This window comes from Urtica dioica, chromosome 9 (assembly GCF_054948205.1).
Source record: "Urtica dioica subsp. dioica isolate 48M chromosome 9, U.dioica_male_clone48M_v1_H2, whole genome shotgun sequence".
Lineage (NCBI taxonomy): Eukaryota > Viridiplantae > Streptophyta > Magnoliopsida > Rosales > Urticaceae > Urtica > Urtica dioica.
Genome location: NC_142764.1, coordinates 22,867,752 through 22,882,608, shown reverse-complemented (window position 1 = coordinate 22,882,608; position 14,857 = coordinate 22,867,752). Strand labels below are relative to the sequence as shown.

General features: G+C 32.9%; 1 protein-coding gene across 1 annotated transcript; it reads right to left on the bottom strand.

Moving 5' to 3' along the window:
• Positions 1-13,092: 13,092 nt before the first annotated feature.
• LOC149385891 (spastin, putative (Protein of unknown function, DUF599)) lies at positions 13,093-13,920 on the bottom strand. The gene is made up of 2 exons (XM_089627168.1): positions 13,727-13,920; positions 13,093-13,638 (listed from the first exon to the last, which is right to left on the bottom strand). The coding sequence occupies exons 1-2, from the start codon at positions 13,892-13,894 to the stop codon at positions 13,138-13,140; spliced, it is 669 nt and encodes a 222-aa protein (XP_089483294.1). The 5' UTR covers positions 13,895-13,920; the 3' UTR covers positions 13,093-13,137.
• Positions 13,921-14,857: the final 937 nt, after the last annotated feature.

The window sequence follows — 14,857 nt, the reverse complement described above, 5'->3', positions numbered from 1 at the left end:
TTCGTTTACATATTACTCTATTCTATTTATATTTTATCTCCTTTTGGGTTTTTTTGTTTGTAGATACTACTTTCCTTTCAAAGGGTCAAAGACAAAATCTTGTCCCTAAGAAATTACCGACTAGGGTTTACTGCAGGGAAATAAAAAGTTACCATGTTGGGAAAACACGAATATTAAACTCACCCCTTTACCATGCCTGCAAGTTTTGCTAGGGCTTTCTTGGTATCAGTATAATTCCAGTCATTTTTAATGTAACATTAATGCCATTAGCTGGCTATATCCATAATTCTAACAAAATATAAACAAATAGCTACAATTATTTTTTGGGGAAAAACAAATTATGAGAAAATGGCTTTGATTATAAGTAACCGCGAAAGTCGTTTTCTTTTGCTAGAAAATTATTGCGCATGAGAACGAAATCTACCATTATATTTTTAGCTATTAAAATCTATAAAATAAGGGCAATATAATAAATGAATTTCAACATAGCTAGACATCGATTGTCTCTAATAAATTATTCCATGCCAAAGAGGACAAAATAAAGAAAATCACTTTCGCTTTTTCAAAATGAGTATAGTTTTAGGTCAATATATTAATAGTTGATGAAAAAGTTCATTTTTTCAAAGTTGTTTTTTTTTAAGAGGGAGGCAAATGAATAGATTGATTGAAATATAAATCTCAATTGCATGTTTAAAGTATGTCGATCCACACGCACGAGCGATTAATGAAATGATGGCTTCATTCCCACGTGCATTATAGATTATCTTTACATCTATGTGTGCGCGCGCGCGGTAGAATAATTAAATTATAATAAGCCAAGGATAAGATCGGGTAGATTATAGATATATAATGCTAATGATATCATGTTGTTTCTTTACGAATCATTATTAATGATAAATCTTACCTTAAATAGTCATCATTATTACAGCTTCTTTTGACTAATTTTCTAGCAATTGTCGTTTCCTTCACTATAAGTAATTATATAATATACCTTTAGCAGTTGGATACTTATAAATTTTTAACTAAAATAATTGAAAAGCCTTCAATAAATAGTATGACTGGAAAAGCTCTTTATAATGTATATATGCCTGAAAAATAAGACCAAAAAAGTAAAAAGAATGCTTGTCTCTGAAGTATGGAGCCTCTGATTCTTTTCATCATGAGAGTTTGGTTGAAATTTTCAACAAATGAAAAATTGCGGTAGAATCTATAAGGTTAATCTTATATAGTTATATATTGATAGACATGACCTACTATATTTTGTAAAACATACAAGTAAACTTTGTATTCAATGGTATAATTGTCGTTGTTTACGTATATGCGTTCAAAGTAAGATCTTATTTGATAAGGCTGTTGATATACTATATTACGTATAATTGTTCTTCACTACTATATATTATACTAGTGAGAGAGAGAGAGAGAGTTATACTAGTGAGAGAGAGAGAGGTAAGAAAAGAAAAGAAAATACCGTACAAGAGAGAGAGGTGTGGGAAAAAAATCGAATGCCGCCACATGTCACTGCGTAATAAAGTCATGTGACGGTCTCTGGTATAAAATTGAAAGAGCTTGACTCCTTATTATATATATGTTATGGATATAGCTTGTTATTAGATGTCACTAAACATTTTAGAATGACTTATAATAAATAAACCATGCATGTTAACAATAAGTTTAGAGTATATAATATATGCAAGCAAAGAACTAAAAGTATCAAAATGACTATTTATTATTGATCAGGCGGTAAGATACATTGAAAATTTAGATTCATAAATTTTTTTTAGCAAAAAACTCAAAAATACTATGATAAGCACTTCGATCAAATAATAAGAATGTTCTTGGAGGGGGGATTTAATAGAGTGTAGAAAAAGAGTCACAATTAATATAGAGGAAAAATAATATTTACTCTTTATGACTAGATGAGAGATAGCTCGAGTGCAATACAGTATCAGAACTTAGAGGTGATTCTCAGAGGGGGCGATGGGCCATGAAGGAATGCAGCATGGGCTATACCCCTCTCGATATATTTTGATATAATAAAAAATATAAACTAGTTGTCCGAATTTATTTTCCATATTAGCCCCCCTCATCAATGAGTTCAACCGAGGGGGTATTTAAGTCTCATTTGGGCTAAGCCTTAGTGGCTTTCGTCTATGTTGAATGACGTGAGTCCATATCTAAGAAGAAGAAGAAGAAGAAAAAGAAGAAGAAGAAGAAGTTACTAACCTTGCAAAATGCACCCAAGATATATTAAGAGCCTTTGTGATTAGTTAGCTCAATTGTGGGAATTTTATATCTCTCTATTTCTCTTACACAAATACTTCTCAAAACTTTATATATTGAATCTTTCAAATTTCACTAGTCTTTAATTGATGCAGTTCATATACGGGCTTATTAAATTATGATGCCATATACAATATATATGTTTATTGTCAATCAATCCTACAAGGCATTGACGTGACTCAAACTTCAATCAAATATCGTTAGAATGATTTATTGAAAGAATGCAAACCAAAACCGTACTGACTAACCAATTAAATAAATAGTAAATACTAAATACTAAATACAATGCATGTGTTCCGTAATATATATATTATACATATATGTATATATGTGTGTTTGTGTACGATTTTGTACTTGCACTCGATGTGTATTCTTTTGCTAGGAAGTATATCTATCTATATATATATATATATATATATATATATATATATTATACATATATGTGTGTGTGTGTTTGTGTACGATTTGTACTTGCACTCGATGTGTATTCTTTTGCACTAAATGTGTATATATAAGTTTTGAGCTGTACCAGTACCGTCCGATATAGATGAACCGTGAGTGACGTCACCGCCTAAGAGTCTAAGCGCAAAATAGTTTGATCATCAATCCCATATTGTTTTTTGTGGGAAAAACCATATTATTATCGAAAAATTATAAAATAATCTAAGTTAATTATTTAATTAATTAACTATGATTTTGATGACTTTGGTATAAACGCATATATAGCTCTCTACACAAAAAAAAATATTATGTTTGAAAGCAAGTGTCGATGTTTCTCTCTATACTACTTGAAGAGTTGTAAGAAAATTGGTGTAAAATTACGTCTGTTAAAAAATTTATGTCAAAATCAACTGCATTATATGATCTAAACATCTTTATGCTACATGACATGTTGACACCGTTGTTCAAAAAATGAGAAATCAATCGATGAACATAATATTTAATTATCATTAGAAACGGTCAACAAAAAAACAACCAACACATATTTGGAGCTATCATGAACAAAAGTACAAAATATATCTACAATATAACAGTGATCCTTCATGTTTGAAAAAAAGAAATACAAAACATATTAGATACTTCTTATTTTTTTAACACAAATGTCCTCGGTCTATAATGGCAAATATGAGTTGAGACATTATTTGATGATGTCTGAAATTAGTTGGATTCTTTACTGATCCAACATTTTTATCACCATTACCAATCATTTTTTGAGTCGAGTAAATATTAAAGAGAAAGCCACCATAATGCTTGAATTAGTGGTTAGTGCACTAACAGGTATGAGATTAGGTATGAGATTGAACTTAAAGCCAGTAATACGTTAAACATCCTTCAAAGTAAGTTACGAATTAATCTTCACACCTCCACACTAATGTACATAAATCACAACATGGTTTATCAAGCTATAGTGGATTGACTCGTGATTTTTCAAGTTAATGAATAATTATATTTATGGATGTCTTGGGAGATAACCAGAAATGTAAATACGGGCCTTTTCAATTCCCAATTTATCATTTGTTGTTTCATGAGAGATGTTCTAACATATACTTGAAACTCTTTTACTTGTTTTAAATATGACTACGAATAAACACTTATCATCCCAAAATATATAAAATTAAAAGTTCTGACGTATAATTTATAATCAACTTGAACTAATATTGTCAAATAGTACAAGTACGGGTGACCACTAACATTACGTTGATCTCTACGACTTTGAATACGACTGGACTATGTCATACTATAGTGATATAATATTTCACACATTAGGCGTCAAACCACACTATATCCACATTTCTCTTTTACTTCTTTTTTTACCATTATGATTTTTTTGATGTTTTAGATAAAGTTACCACTATATATGTATTTGAAAGTAATATTTGCGCTCTTCTACTTACCATTATAGTTAATAAAACCCAAACATCCTTTACTTGTTGAGCCACTTCCACAACCCCACATTGTGATGCTAGGCTAGTATGGTCGCCAATAAATTCAATTATACAATCACATATATATAGAGAGAGACATCCAAATCTAAATAACCACATTTTAATGTCAAAGATATATTTATTACTATAAATAATAAAGAAAGCACAAGACCTATCTCATCTCATCTGTCCTCGCTCTCTCCCCACCTAATTTCTTCACTGAACCATCCTTTCACAATCAGCCTTAAGACTTCCACTCTCCAACCTGCGCGTGCAAGTCACTTTACCCTAATGAGTCCACTCAAACACGAACAGGTTGTCGTTTAGATTACACGCGCGTAAGTCCGCGTGGTGAAAAATTTATGTTAGATAGAGCCCCTCGACTTTTACGCGGGAGATGGCTCTGAAGAAAACTATCTGACTCTCTGCTCCGTCAGCCTTTCATCGTACTTTAGTCTTGTCAATCAATACTCATTTTTCTCTCTCACGCGCTTCAACAACCGTCCAAGGGCGTTTCCGTCAAACGCTCACTGTTTCGTATCCCCGAGACGGAATGGACACGTGGCGGTTTATATGTGGGTCATGGGACCCAGTTAGGGAGTTGCCAAAAAGAACTAGACCGGTCGTTGTCTCGGAACAGAGGACTTGTCGACTACGTATAAGGTTATATCTTATGTCGACGTTGATCGTACGGTCTTAAACGACTTCACTTCACAAAATTTGATCGTCAGCCTCAGCGACACACTTCTTCTGTGATATCATTTCTCTCTCATCATGCCCATACATTTTTTTTTTTAGTAAAAAAAAATAAAATACTACGATTATTATATATATAAAAAAAAACAATCGATTCAATCCGGAAAGGCTTCGAGGTTGTGCCGGGAATCTCCGCACCCCATACGGAGGTTAGGTCTTGTAGTTGGCGAACGGAAACTAAGAAGAACATAGATATAATTCAAAATATTTCTATTCAATCAGTGTCTTTTAATTAAGAGTTAACAAGAGAGAGGGTTAATTAATATGCGGTCACTGGTCAAATATTCGAACCCATGGCTTGATATTTAAAGACCTAGTATTTTGTGCACAATTTGACATCTATTAGGAAATACATCCAGGTACGTCCTACATTGTCAAGGTACCAAAGCGTTTTGTTACCTTTTTTTTTTTTTTTCCCCCCCTAGTAATTTGTACTTTTTTTTTTCGTATTAGTTGATATGGTCGGCCTAGCTGTCTTTATAACGCACAAAGAACAATGAACACCGAAGATATGGGCTGATTAAGAGGGCTTATTCTCCACGGCTTCTGTGGCACATATCAGACTCGGCCCATATATGAATATATTATTTTTTGCAGTAATTGCTTATAGTAGAATTTTTTTAATATTGTTACAGGAATAGCATTTTTAAAATTTTTACTATTAAGACTATCATATTTAAGTTGTAAAAAGTCAATTTTTTTTGTTTACCATTTTTAAAAATAAATTGTTTATTGTTTTGGGTTCTAAGAAAATAATTGTTTACCTTTTGAAAAAAACACTAGTTTTAAAAGGATTTTAAATAGCCCACTATTTTGAAAATATTGCACCTTAAAACTTTTATTTTTAAAATTTCCCCTTAATCTGACTGGGACAAAGGGTCTCGATTCCGCAAAGTTGAGCTAACTCCAAAAACCCCAATATAGAAAACTATATGATAGGAAGCATTACTCCTCTTTTCATTCCAAATTCTAGAATACTACTGATACGATTGATTGGTATGTGTGCCTCTCTTATTACTTTTTTGTATCCCCTGTTCCTCGGATGCAATTCGATCCTTCTATGGCCAACTCTCAATTTCTTATCTGGCTATTAAACTTGCTCCTACTAATCAGTCTAGAGTCATGAGCATTGTACAAGGATGTGTTGTACGAGTAACCCATTACCTTCTGAGCGGAATTGTCACAACAGTCCAGAAGTTGGAGAGAAGTGGACTTGAACCACTGAGAACCGCCACATGGTATATCATTGCCTCTCCCCCCGACTGATTCTATCATTTTTCTGATATACCTAAGTTCTTTATTTAATGAGTTCGTGATCGAGTTCTTGCCTATGAAATCAAGTATTTCGTTTTTTTGTACGACTTGTCTTTAAACTTTTAGTTTTTAGGTCGAAGGCACATTATAAATTTACTACTTTCTTGGCTATGCCCCTGCAAGCATTTTCAAGTTCTACACATATTTATTATTAATGCAGTATTATAAGAAATATATTCAAACTTTTTAAAATAATTTAAGATAATATAATATTATAGGTGTGACAAATTTAAAAACCTTCATAATGTTATGTTTGAAATAATATAAATGCTAACTAATACTTAAGCATTACGAGCTAAAATTTGCTTTTCTATTAAGGAAACTATATTTATTTTTAAGGGCATAATAGAGTATATTGTTTATTTAAGCATTATAAATCAATATAAAAAATGATACAAAAAATAAACCAAAAAAATACATTCAAATGACAAAAAATAGTTAATAAATTTTTCCTGCCAACTTTAAATACTCAAATCAATGAATGTGTAAAACAAATGATCATGATCAGGGGCGGAGCTGCCCTATGCGAGAGTGGGCTTCAGCCCACACTGAAATTTCAATGTAATGTAATGTGGGATTTATATTTTATTTCAAATAATTAAATACTAATCAAAAGCTTACACTCAAAAATTTTTGGATACTAATATTAGCCCACTACACTAATACGCCCACACTGACTTTGATCTCTGGCTCCGCCCCTGATCATGATAATGGTGTGTTTAGAAAAACTGTGTATCGTAGAATATGCCGAAAAGAAAAAAAAACTCCACATATCTATGCCGCAAATAATGTATCTTTTTATATCATCTGAAAGTTCATCATCTTATGATTGGTGGGATTTTTAGTTAATTGAAGATTTAGTGATTTAGAGAGAAAAGTAAGAGTTTGAATAATGATATATGAAGAAGAAATACAATAATTTGGGTATATAATTCTAATATAACCAAATAAATAAAAGATTGAAATAATTATACATAAATATAATAAAGATAGATATACTATGCTAATATCCCCCTCAAACTCACGATGTTACATCGATAAATACTGAGAGTTTGTCAGCTAAGAAGCGGGAGCACGGAGTGTAATAATGAACTTTTGTGAAAAAGTCAGCAATCTGAAGCGATGAGGGAACATAGGGCAATGCGATCGTACCAAGTTGTAAAAGATGGAAAAGTGACATGACAATCAATCTCAATATGCTTGGTTCGCTCATGAAAGATCGAGTTATGAGCAATCTGGATGGCACTCTAATTATCACAATATAGTGGCGTAGGATGATGAAGAGTGACATCCAGATCAACAAGTAACAACGTAACCAAATAATCTCGCATGTAGTCGTGGCCATAGCACGATACCCAGTTTCAGTGGAAGAGTGAGAAATGACATCTTTGCTTCTTGCTCTTCCAAGAGATGAGTGAATCTCCAAGGAAAATGCAGAATCCAGTGGTGGACTTACGATCCGTAGGATCACGAGCCCAATCGACATTGAGTAGCACGCAGCCCTAACGAAGACGAGAAAGGAAACAGTAGACTCTGAAACCGAGTACCATGATGATACTTGAGAATGCGAAGAACGGAAATCCAATGAACTATGGTAAGAGCAGTGAAAAACTGACTAAAAACATGAACAACATGCGTAATGTCGGGACGAGTAACCGTGGGATAAACAAATCTTCCTACTACCGTGCGATATAGATTAGGATTAGGCATAAAAGACCCGTCATATGGAGAGTAGAGAGCACTAGTTTCAAGTGGAGTGTCAATAGTCATGCTGCCATTAAGATGAGTGCGCTACAAAAGATCTGATATATACTTTGACTGAGATAGAAGATAATCCTTCAGGGAGAAGGCCACCTCGATACCCAGAAAGTAACGTAACGAACCCATATCTTTCATAGCAAAACACCGAGCCAAAGTAGTAGGGGAGGTCAGAGGCGTATGTGTCTCGTGATCGAAATTTTGCATCCCGTGATCGATCTGTCACGAAATTCTATAATTCATGATCAAATTTTTACGAATTCTAAAAATATGTATAATAATCTTTGCACACCTTAATAATTAAATAGAAGTGTGAAATTTAAAGTTTTGATTCATTTTAAGTAATTTGTATGAATTTAATAATATTGATGTCAAATTTTGAACATAATAAAATTAAGGACAATTAGACTAGTAGTCCAATAATTCATCCTCTTTTTAAAAATAATGGTTAAAGTTTTATTTTATTAAGAAAATAGCTCATCAGACCGAAATAAATTAAATTAATTATTTTGTTTAATTTAATTTAATTCGATTTGGTGTGTTATTTTTTTAATAAAATAAAATTTTGACTAAAATTTTAAAAGAACCTAGTAGATTGCAAGTGCAACAAATTCTTCGTAAAACTACGCAAGAGAAAAAAATGATAAATTGTGGATGTTAAGCACAAAATGCTGCTGTTTTCATAGTCGTGTTTTTTGCAATGGGAAATGCATGGCTTAACCAAGTTGTCGTTGTTGTTGTTGTTTGTTTGTTTGTTTGTTTGCTTCATTTTTTTTTGTGAAGAGAGAGCTTTATTTTTTTTTTTTTTTTTTTTTTTTTTTTTAATATATATATATATATATATATTATATATATATATATATATTATATATATATATATATATATATATATAAGTATTTCCATTAGATAGGGGTAAAATACCCACAAATACAAGAGAGCTTATTGGCAATGGGCATTTTTCAATCTGAACGATTATTATTCTATTTTCTATTTTTTCAAATGTACATGAAACAACGTGGCTGGTCATTCTAATACTTCATTCTCGAAGTATTAAATCTGCCAGTTGTATAATTCGGTAGTTAATGTATGCTCTCACATTAACAGCCTTAAACTTAGCGATTTGTCGGTTTTGTGACGACTGGTTTCATGAATCAGCAAAATCCACTCAAATGATTTCATGGAACCATTTGTTTATACTTTATAGTATAAAAGAGCATAATTAATTGCATGAAAAGAAAAGCAGACGTACTCTCGTATGTGTTGATTGTTAAAGACGTCTCGTTAATACGTTTTTGTATACAACGTTTTCGAAAAATTCGATCTTATGATGATCATGATGATGTTGGACAGAAGCAAGATTTATCAAAAAGAAAAAAAAAAAAAATCGTTCAAAAGTAATGTCTCCGAATGCGAACTAACATGAAGGGAATTGCACACAAAGTAGCAAAGTAAAGGCGCTTTCGATATTTTTAACCAAAATCAATTAAAACATAATTTTGGACATTTTTATGAATAAGTCATATGAGCAAGTACAAATTGATCATTAACTTTAATTTTCTTAAAACAAATACTCACTTACACACTTTCTCTCAAAAAACTTTAAAAAAAAATTAAAACTTTATCATTTAATCGGTTTTAATTTCTCTCTCTCTCTCTCTCTCGCACTTTCTCCTCTCTTTTCACGGTCTAACTCTCTGTCTACAATCTTCGGAGAAGAAAGGGGCAAATGAATTGAAGAAGGCATTGTCAGATCGCCATCATCATTGGATGATGATGCATCGCACTCCGAATTTAAGGTCCGAAAGCGAAAGTCGACTATAAATGAGGTAAATTTGAGTAATTTATTTTGGTAATTTGTTTGCATGCGCTTGAGTTTGGGTAACTATGTATGTAAATATGTTAGGGTAGTTGGAGACTTATATGTCAATAGTGCTATAATTGTAGACTTAAATGTCTACAATCACATAAATTGTAGACTTGTATATCTACAATACTTTTCAAATCGTTGACTGTTTAGGGATACATGTTGACTGTTTGTGTAAAGTTTCATGTTTGTTTCTTGATATATGTAGGGATTTATCAGATTTGTCCCCAAAGATGAGATAGTCGACCACAACTTCAGCTTCTTTGGCACACTAGACAAGTTCGAGGAGGTTGTAGGCATGTCACCTGAGGAGAAGACGCTTTTTAGCACATCCTGTTTTGACCACTTCCTTGATCAAATAAAAATCATAAAATCCTCGAAGATTATTAACCACTTGTTGATGAGAGTGGGTGATTTTGATGGGACCGAGTCAGATGACGATCTGTATATAGAGATTGGCGGTGAACCAACAACGTTTACAGAAAAGCAGTTTACGGTGACTACAGGTCTTTGCTACATTAATGACTGCAGTCACTGTGATTATTCGGCCGATGTGGACGACAATTTGTACAAGAAAATCTTACTTGGTGGCATTACCAAGAATCGCGAAATGTTGTCCTCAATGCTAACTAAGAGCAAGTCTTGGGAGAATAGTCTGAAGCGAGTGAAGTTTTTACTACTTCACTTTCTCATGTACATTCTTCTCACTGCTCCAGTTAATACCCCGATCCAAAATATGTCCTGGACGATACTTGTTGAGGACTTGGAACAATTCAACAACCATCCATGAGGGAATGTGGCTTGGAATTTCTTACACGGACAGGCGCAAAAGTATGTGGTGAAGATGTACTCCAAGTCAGACTCGAAGCAGAAGATCAACTTTTCTGATTTTCATTTTCCGCTTCAAGTATGGGCGTATGAGTGTCTGCCTTTGCTGACCTCTCTCAAGCTGTGCGAGAAAGTGTCTAAAACAGAGATACCATTAATGTGGCAATACTCTTTAATCTCAACAGGTTTACATGCACCATCAATCAAGTATTTCAAACCGATCGTGTGAGTTGATGGTGAAAGGCCAAGCTCAGCGAACAACATCTGCATCAGACTAGGATAGTTCACTGAAAACGGTACCATAATACCCAAATTTCCTCCCTGACATATACTGTCGATTCGACCCATGTGCCACTGTGCTTCAAGAATATGTATATTTCTGACATTACTGCATACGAAAAAGGGATATCAGATTGTAATAATAGTGTTTGAAAACAATTATATGTCTACATTGATAGCTGTGTGGACATGTATGTCTACAAATAGCAACATTTATATAATTGTATGTCTACAACTAGAGGAATTTAGACATACATGTCTACAAATATAGAACAGTGGAACGATGACGAAGAAGAGTTTAGTTTCGAAAATACCCTGAAATACAAGTGTTGGATATCCATAAAATACCCAAAACGTGGAACGATGAAAACCTGAGGCGACGAAGAGGATCTGAAAGATGAAGTGCGTTCACCGTCAAAGAGTTGGCGTCGAATGATGAAGGGCGTCCACCATCGAAGAGTCCGCCAAGCTTCTGTCAGCGTCGAAGAGAGTCCACCATCGAGAGAGTTCGCGTCCAAGGGCGGGAGACAATGATCTAGAGAGCTTGCTGAGCCGATCAGAGAGATAAGAAGAGAGAGAGAGAGAGAGAGAGAGAGAGAGAGAGAGAGAGAGAGAGAGAGAGAGATAGACGGTTATGGGTAGGTGGTCATGGGCGAGGAGATTTTCGCCGAGATTGTAGACAGAGAGTAAGACCGTAGAAAGAGAGGATAGAGAGTGCACGAGAGAGAAGGAAATTGTAACCGACTAAATGATAAAGTTTTAATTGTTTTTAGTTTTTTTTTTATTTCTTTATAATAAATTTGTTTTATTAAAAGATAAATTTGTTTTTAGTTTTATTTATTTATTTTATTTTTAACCATACGTATGTTATTGTATTCTGTTGAGCGTAGATTACACAGATATCCTTATTTCATATAATGTTAAAATTAATCCAAATTATTCAAAATGACCACGACATTAAATTTAATGCTGAAATAACATTATTTTGATGAATTTTTAGTAACTATTTTTTTTTCGATCACAACACTAATTTTATTTAAAAAAAATTAATTCTCTATCATTATATTTATTAAAACTAATAAAAGTGCAATAAAATATTTTAATAATGGAATAAAACATTAAAACTCTTGGGATAATTCCAAAACTACGATGATTTTTTTTTTTGTCAATATTCATTAATTGCTTATAATTCTAAAATTATGACTATTTATTGATAAATTTGTTAATAAATAACTGTGTTTGTAGACCATGTCAATAAACAACTGTTTTAATTTGGTCGTAATTTTGAAATTAGAAGCAATTAAATATATTCTAGTAAAAAAAAGTTTGAAATGATCATAGTTTCGAGTATCCTTATTCTAAAATATTATTACCTTTTTTTTTTTTTTTAGTATTTTAACGTATGATTACCTGACACTCTAGATGGACCGCGAATAAGGCTACCGAAATATTATAATGAAATCATAAAATATAAATATCTAATAATAATAATGAAAAAATGAAATTATAAACTCTACAGCATTGACTTCTGTACTAAATACCGCCATTTTTATGTGAAAAATAATAATTTAGATATACAATCTTGCAAGGAACACAAATAATGAACAAAAAAAATTAAGAAAATAGTCAACTTAAACGTTTTATACTGTTAAATAGTCAACGTTTGGTAAATCTTAAGTAAATATCCATAAATGATGACGTGACTTAATATATGGCAGTGAATATTTACTCAAGATTTACGTTTGTAAATATATGAAATTGATTATTTACCTGATATTTACCAAACGTTGGTTATTTAACAATATCAAATATTTAAATTGACTATTTTCCTAATAAACTCAATTATGAATATGTCACTAGCGACAAGACAAATACATCATAGCTATATATATATATATATATATATATATATATATATATATATATAAATAGGGACGAATCTAGATGGGGGGGCTTATTTGTAACAAAAAAAATCAAGGAGGGTTGATTTGTAAATTTTGAGGGTAAAAAAATGTAAAAATAAAATAAAAATAGACAAAAAGTACAAAAAAAAAATTGAGGGGAGCTATAAGCCTATAACCCCTCTCACTCACCCCATGTGGCTTCGTGCATATATATAATCCTAATATTAATTAACCGTCTTTATGATCTTCAACCATTTTCAAATCATGAAAGCACAAGACTAGGACCATCAAAACGGACAAAACAAACATCGGGATCGGCCCGAAAAACCACATCATAACGCAGAGAGCGAGGTACAAAGCTCGAAGTCCTATCGACCAAAACTCGCCACCTCTCATCACCTCGAACTCGACCTTGTTCCTATAGGCCGACCCGTTTCCCGGGATGCTGATCAAGTACGTGGCGTGGACAAAATGCCTCGCGGCTTGGACGAAGAACGAAAACGCCACGAGAAAGCTCGCAATCAGGGTTATGAACTTTACGGGAAGAACAGCCGGCTTTGTGTTGCCGTAGATGATCTCTCTTGGCACGAATTTCCCGGGCGTCGAGCTCGCGATCCAGGCACCGAGGAGAGAGCACAGGGTTAGTGAGATCGTTGCCATGAAAGTCGAGGCTGTTACGTTGGTTGTCATTGTGATTAGGGCATTTTGAATCTCCTTTGGGTCTGTTGCCTGATAATAATAATGGGAGAGACATATGATAAAACTACACAAAAAAAGGATTATTATTTAAAATGCAATAGTATGTTTATGTACTTGCCTGAGTGACTTTGTCAACCCAAATTCTCTTGTCACGGTTCTCATAGCCCAAGACTGTGCTGAGAGGTCTGTGGAGATATCTATAGAGAAGGAAGAGATGGTAAAGAAACACGAGCAAAAGTCCACTTGGGACCAATACCACGTCCAAATATTCTTTTTGGAAAGGCATTAATATTTTTTCTATTAAATTCTGTGTTTTTGAAGATGTGTAGATATTAGATAATAATGGGAGTGTTAATTTGCACTATATATATTGGGGGTCGGATAACAAGTGGGCTGGTTTTTTATTTGGGTAGAATTTCATATTTTTCGCTGTAATGACAACTTGTTTCTGGTGTTCGATTTGTATTTAATATTTGGTCCGTTAAAGACTATTAAAGAATAATAGGGATGTTAAGGATCATTAAAGCAAGGGATTCTTATAATTCCTAATTATGTGCGTTTCTCCGGAGGGCACAGCTGGCTTTTTTTTTTTTTCTTTCCAAAATTCTCAACTGCTACAATAATTTGGTTCGGCATGACTAATAATATATATGTAGCTATCAACATATTTGTACTAATTAATACCCATTTGTCTAAGAAGACAGAAAAGAGAAGAGTCTTTACTTATCAGTTTAACTTTAAGTTATGTGCACCCTTCCAAAAAAAAAAAAAAGGTTATGTATAACGCGCCTTTGTAGGAAGTTTAGTTAAAGATAAAAGGTATACTTAAAAATAAAATATTTTAAAGGTTAAAGAACTTAAAAAGAAAGTCAAATCAATAGTATCATGAAAGAAAAATATGAAGAGTTCTTCTAGAGTAGAAGGAAGATGGCATGGATGGATTTAAATAAAGGCGATAAAAGGCTTAGATGTAAATTTTGACATATTCTATTTTCGAGTATGATGGTGGATTATTAACTAAAGCTGCGAGTAGATTAACGTGGTATATCAAAAGATCAATAAGGGGATGACAAATTTATCCTCACACGGCATCCAATAATTTTAAATTTCGAATAATCTTACAAATATCAAAGTGAATATCATACATTCGCTAATGTACATTAGGGCGATACAAAACCAAACCGAAAATCGGATAAAATCGATAATCGAATCGATCTAAAATCGGAAATTGGTGTCACGTCAAATAACC

Excerpts from the sequence above, each read along its gene's own strand:
- LOC149385891 (XM_089627168.1), bottom strand. The coding sequence starts at position 13,894 with ATGCCTTTCCAAAAAGAATATTTGGACGTGGTATTGGTCCCAAGTGGA. Across the intron at positions 13,639-13,726 it reads GGGTTGACAAAGTCACTCAG|GCAACAGACCCAAAGGAGAT; the intron begins GCAAGTACATAA and ends TATTATTATCAG.